The sequence below is a fragment of the Silene latifolia genome, chromosome 1, assembly GCF_048544455.1.
Source record: "Silene latifolia isolate original U9 population chromosome 1, ASM4854445v1, whole genome shotgun sequence".
In the NCBI taxonomy this organism is placed as follows: domain Eukaryota; kingdom Viridiplantae; phylum Streptophyta; class Magnoliopsida; order Caryophyllales; family Caryophyllaceae; genus Silene; species Silene latifolia.
The window spans coordinates 26,189,846-26,196,762 of record NC_133526.1 but is presented as its reverse complement, the minus strand read 5'-3'; the positions used below and the strand labels follow the sequence as shown (position 1 = coordinate 26,196,762).

At 35.9% G+C, this 6,917-nt stretch overlaps 1 protein-coding gene across 1 annotated transcript; it reads left to right on the top strand.

The window, feature by feature from the left end:
- Positions 1 to 328: 328 nt before the first annotated feature.
- LOC141642473 (uncharacterized) lies at positions 329 to 6,659 on the top strand. Its single transcript, XM_074451294.1, has 2 exons — positions 329 to 628; positions 6,453 to 6,659. Exons 1-2 carry the CDS (start codon positions 329 to 331, stop codon positions 6,657 to 6,659), a joined length of 507 nt encoding a protein of 168 aa, XP_074307395.1.
- The last annotated feature ends 258 nt before the right edge of the window (positions 6,660 to 6,917 follow it).

The window sequence follows — 6,917 nt, the reverse complement described above, 5'->3', positions numbered from 1 at the left end:
GGTGAAGTGGTTCATGCATAATAATGGTGTTGGGCTCTTTGGACTACTTGAGACCAAGATAAAACCTATTAAGCTTTTGAATAAGAATACTACTCTTTGTGATGGATGGAGTATATCCACAAATTGTAGTTGGCATAAAGGAGGTAGGATTTGGGTGTTTTGGAAGCCTACTTGTCTTGATGTCAATTTTATTGAGTATGGAGCACAATTTATTCACATGAAGGTGCAATCTATTATTGATAATAAGAGTTTTTTGCTTACTATGATCTATGCTCATAATGGTTTGGTTGAGAGGCAAACCCTGTGACACTTTCTGAAATGCAAGGCAATGGATTGTGAGATGCCTTGGTTATGGGCTGGGGATTTCAATACTGTCCTCTCTCCACTTGAAAGACTAGGTGGCAATACTATTGATGCTGAAATGCAACAATTCCAAGATTGTGTTTCTATCTGTTGTATGGAGGATGTGCCTGCAACAGGAGCCTTGTTCACTTGGTCTAATAAGCAGGAGCCTAATGAAAGGGTTTATAGTAGACTGGATAGGATGATGGGTAATCAGGAATGGTTTATGATGTTTGCTGATTATGTGGCACATTTCCACCCTGAAGGAATTTTGGTCATTGTCCTTGTACTTTGATGGATAAACAGGCAAATTTTGGAGGAAGAAAGAGTTTTAAATACTTTAATATGTGGGGCACAACATGAAAGATCATAGATCCATATTAGACTCTCTAATAAAATTAATTTATCTCATAAATTATCATTTAGGCGATCTATGTAACATGCATGCTAATATGAAAGCATAAAAGGAAAGAACAATTTCCTTACATTGAATTTGTGGTAAAAAGGGCACAAACTAGTTCACCTTACTAGCTTGTTCTTGAGCTTATACCAATGGAAGATCCTCCTTGTAAATCTTCAAAATAGAAGATCTCCTTCTTGTTGCACCCAAGAACTAACCAAAAAATAATAACAAGTATGAACTAGAACTTGTTAATATTTTACCCTTGATTATTATTAGTAGTATTACTAACTAGTCTTAGTAATATAATTTGTGTTCTTACTAACAAGCTTAGTAGTAAGGATTATTATTTTAGAGAGATGAATAAAATGTTCACATGCATGTAGGTAGAGTAAAGAAATGAGGTAGAGTGAAATGTGAACAATAGATGGAGTATATAGGGAAGGGAAGTGGCGGGTGGAAGGTGGAGTGAAGGAGTGGAGAAAATTTGTCTTATGTTTTTATCTTACATCACATGCAAACTCTTACATAAGATAAATTATGGTAGTATACAAAATAAGGGGAAATGATTATGTGAATAATCATCCACTACTCTTATTTTACACGGTCCACTTGACCATTTACGGGTCCATGTTGGTTCTTATATTTGTCGCACAAATCCGTGTAATTTTTAATTTAATCATCGTATCATGTTTAAATACTTCCATAATTAATTCGTCCAATTCACTCCGTAAATATACGTGTACCACTACACATATTATTTGCGTACTAATATTAATCACATTAATCAATTAATACAATTTTAGTAAATTAACAATTAATTAACTAAAACCCGTTTCCCAAAACTTATTATTTAATTATAACTACCGCTCCTCGAGTTCGCAACTCGAAATCTCTCTAAAAATAATCGACTAACCTCTTAGTCTATAAATCAAGGGACTAAACAAATTGTATCTCATACAATTAATTAGTTATCAATTGGGGTTCGTTCCTTTAGGTGTGACCGAAAGGGGTCAGTTGATCACTGCCGTCTCACGACAATAACGTCAAACTCTAGTCAGCCAACCGTTATCGATTTACGTTAATCAACTGACGAGGATCAAATAATTAAATATCTGATGATATTCCATTAATGATATTTATTATGTTAACGCACTATTGTGGAGGACACTAACTCCAACAATCTCCCACTTGTCCGACACAAGGTGTGCGGTACCAATTCTCTTGTCCGTTTTAATCTCCCACTCAATGCAAGGTGTCTTTCAGGTCGCACTTGCACATGAACACATCGCGAGTGGTTTTCTCGATCGGGAGTGTGACTACCTGACCGGAAAAATCTCTCACAGATTAATTCCGAGCGTGGCCACGCATTTGTAGTCATTAACTCCTCGAGTGGCCTTGAGATATAGTTACCCAACGTGGGTGGACAATTTCTGTATGTCCTATCTATCCTATTGCACACACTACTACAAATCCAGGCAACTACAACGCCCCTTTAACAACGTTTATGCACGAAAATCACAATAGACGTAGAATGTATGGCGCGATTTTTACTAAACTTAATTACAACGGGTATGGTTATATAACCGTTGTTATAAGTTTTAACAACGGGTCAAATTTGCACAACCGTTGTTAATAATTTGGCGCAAAATTGGCGCAAAGTTAGTGAAAAGTAATCACAACTGGTATTTTTAAACCCGTTGTTAAAACTTATTTAACAACGGTTGTTGTTTTACAACCGTTGTTAAAACTTATTTAACAACGGTTGTTGTTTAACAACCGTTGTCAATACTTTCCATACTATAAACCACACAAACACAGATCAGCTACAGCCACAAAACACATACATAACCTAACACAAACACAAACACAAACACAAACACAGACAAACACAAACACAAACACAGCAAACACACTTTCTCATCGTCTCTTTCTCTCTTTCTCATCGTTGCTTTATCATCTCGCCGTCACTGTTGGTTTCATCGTCTCTTACTTTCTCTAATTATCAGGTAAATCTCGCCGTTACTGTTGGTTTCATCGTCTTTCATCGTCATTATTTTCTTTTTTTAATTATTTCATTTTCATGTATGATGGGTTTTTATCGATCATTATTATGTTAATTATTATTCGCTTAATTAGCTCGTAAAACAAATTAAATAAAATAAAACAAAGAAGAAGCAAGATGATAGAGAGGAATGCATGATAAACTTAATTAATAATTCATTAATATATATATATATTAAAAAAATAATTACATTTCTAAAAATGCAATTCTTATATTTTCATAGAGAGTCTTATTCTCTTCTATGATATCCCTCCTCTCCTCCTTAGCTATTTGGAGGTTTCGTTCAGCAGTTGTTATATCGTCATATAGCTGCAACAACTGCTGCTCTGTCAAGCCATTTCTTTTGGCGTCCTTAAGTGCGGCTTGAGCATCCACAAGATAGCTCCTAAAACTGTCCTCGATGTGGAGCAACCGGCGGATGAAGCTGTTGTTGTTCTCGGTCATAGTAAGAGTTTTAAGGATGTAATCGTTCATTTTGTTGATGAACTTTGGAGTTGTTTGAAAGATTAATTAGGGTTTGGAGATTGTTTTAGAAGTTAGGGTTTGAAGATAGTGTGATAATGGAATGGTGGTTGAGATAATGTGTGTATTTATACTAAATAATGTGTCCTTTGAGTTGTTTTTTTAATAATATAATATATGCATGTTTAGGAAGTTGTGCCATAATCATCATATCTCCCTGCTTCAAATCTTATGTAAACCCTTCTCATTCCATATATTGTCCATTCATATGCAGGGATGACAGTAATAATTCATGCATCTGAATTATAACGGGCCCCGTAATTATGCATGCATCTAGTAATATTTAATTTAATTTTTTTTTTATTTTGTAAAAACAAACAACAACGGTTATGTAGAAACAACCCATTGTCTTTAGTTATAACAACGGTTCTTTGTAAAGTAACCGTTGTTATAACTTTCCCACCAAAATTGAGTCACACTTTCCACAACGGGTTTTGAAACTTAAAACCGTTGTTAATACTATTAACAACGGGTTGCTTAAGAAAACCAACCGTTGTTAAAACCTTTTACAACGGACGCTTTGACAACGTCCGCTATTATATATAAAAACGGTTTTTAGCCGTTGTTATAGCCTGTATCTGTAGTAGTGACAATACAGCTCACCATGACCTTGTAAATGCCCTTTTGGCCTCCTTTCACGGCACGACCTAGGACAAAAACCAAAGTCACTCGAAAACTGCACCTGCTCAGATAATAGTCTCCAGTCAAAAGAATTGACTCATTAGAACATCTTAGAGATCCCCGCCACAACCAGGCGTCTATAATAGAACTTAGGGACTCTCTAAAGGGTCACTGTCCAGGAAAGTGTCACATACTCTGCCTATGTAATCGACCAATCATCACATATGACCTTATGGTGTTGAACAACCATCAATCGACTTACAATCTAGTCACTCCGAGACGTCACCTCATTAAGTGACTAGGGACAAAATACAATGTTCATCTTATTCACTTGAATAGTGTTCAACATTGTCTCCACAACTTATTCAGATAAACAAGGTATTAAAATTTAGTCACATTAAATAAAAAATTCATAAAAGAAATGAATGCGAAAACAATGAATCCGATTATCATATATATAATAAAAGATACACTATCCAATTATTATATATCCATAATCTAAAGAAAATCAGGTACTCGTCTCAATTCCATAGCGACGACATGACCATCATGCTTAGCCTTTGATAAAGGCTTGGTTAAAGGATCAACAATATTATCATCTGTCCCAACCTTACAAATGTCAATTTCCTTCCTTTCCACATAATCTTTAATTACATGGTATTTCCTTTCAATGTGTCTAGATTTGTTACTAGACTTAGGCTATTTGGCTTGAAAAATAGCTCCACTGTTATCACAATATAGAGTGATAGGATCTTTGGCGGAATGGACTACTCCTAGCCCCTCCATGAATTACCTAATCCAAACAGTTTCCTTCGCAGCCTCAGACGCTGCAAGGTACTCAGCCTCTGTTGTAGAATCCGCAGTAACACTTTGCTTGAAGCTCTTTTAGCAAACAGCTTCTCCATTTAGCATAAACACGTAGCCGGATTGGGATTTCATGTCATCCCGATCGGTTTGGAAACTTGCGTCCGTGTAACCTCTTACACGCAACTCAGTTTCTCCTCCAAACACTAAGAACGAATCCTTACTCCTTCTCAAGTAATTAAGGATGTTCTTTACGGCTATCCAATGACTCTCACCAGGCTTGGCTTGATACCGACTTGTCATGCTCAAAGCATACGCAACGTCGGGACGAGTGCAAATCATAGCATACATGATAGACCCAACAGCGGAAGCATAAGGGACGGTCTTCATGTTTTCAATTTCCTCAGGGGTAGAGGGAGACTGTGACTTGCTCAAAGTAATCCCTTGGCCCATAGGTGATCTATGTAACATGCATGCTAATATGAAAGCATAAAAGGAAAGAACAATTTCCTTACATTGAATTTGTGGTAAAAAGGGCACAAACTAGTTCACCTTACTAGCTTGTTCTTGAGCTTATACCAATGGAATATCCTCCTTGCAAATCTTCAAAATGGAAGATCTCCTTCTTGTTGCACCCAAGAACTAACCCAAAAATAATAACAAGTATGAACTAGAACTTGTTAATATTTTACCCTTGATTATTATTAGTAGTATTACTAACTAGTCTTAGTAATATAATTTGTGTTCTTACTAACAAGCTTAGTAGTAAGGATTATTATTTTAGTGAGATGAATAAAATGTTCACATGCATGTAGGTGGAGTAAAGAAATGAGGTAGAGTGAAATGTGAACAATAGATGGAGTATATAGGGAAGGGAAGTGGCGGGTGGAAGGTGGAGTGAGGGAGTGGAGAAAATTTGTCTTATGTTTTTATCTTACATCACATGCAAACTCTTACATAAGATAAATTATGGTAGTATACAAAATAAGGTGAAATGATTATGTGAATAATCATCCACTACTCTTATTTTACACGGTCCACTTGACCATTTACGGGTGCATGTTGGTTCTTATATTTGTCGCACAAATCCGTGTAATTTTTAATTTAAACATCGTATCATGTTTAAATACTTCCATAATTAATTCGTCTAATTCACTCCGTAAATATACGTGTACCACTACACATATTATTTACGTACTAATATTAATCACATTAATCAATTAGTACAATTTTAGTAAATTAACAGTTAATCAACTAAAACCTGTTTCCCAAAACTTATTATTTAATTATCCAAAAATTAAATAATAACTGCCGCTCGTCGAGTTCGCAACTCGAAATCTCTCTAAAAATAATCGACTAACCTCTTTGTCTATAAATCAAGGGACTAAACAAATTGTATCTCATACAATTAATTAGTTATCAATTGGGGTTCGTTCCTTTAGGTGTGACCGAAAGGGGTCAGTTGATCACCGCCGTCTCACGACAATAACGTCAAACTCTAGTCAGCCAACCGTTATCGATTTACGTTAATCAACTGACGAGGATCAAATAATTAAATATCTGATGATATTCCATTAATGAGATTTATTATGTTAACGCACTATTGTGGAGGACACTAACTCCAACACAACAGAACATTTCAAGGAGCTAGTGAGTAAGAGCTGGAAACATGGGTATAAGGGGACTAAAATGTTTCAGGTGGTGAAGAAGTTGAAGGCTTTGAAACCTGTCCTAAAGAACATTAACAAAGAATGTTTCTCTGACATAGAAAATAACACTAGTATAGCTAGTGCCTTGCTGGATAGAATCCAGAAGAATCCGATAGACAATCCTGGTAACACTGAGCTTATGCAGCAGGAATATGATACAGCTCATGAGTTGAGGGAATTGATTGTAGCGAGATAGTTTTTTTATGCAGAAGGCTAAAGTACAATGGTCCTTCGAAGGGGACCTGAATACTACTTATTTCCACCACATTATTAAGAAAAGAGTGATGCTGAATAAGATATTGCAAATTGAGGATAAAGAAGGGATGCTCTGTAGTGAAGGGGAAACTATTCAAAATGCTTTTCTTACTTATTATCAGGAGCTACTGGGCGAAAAACATGCTACAGAGGCTGTGAATTTGACTGTAGTAAGAAGGGGGAAGTGTTTCACTAATGC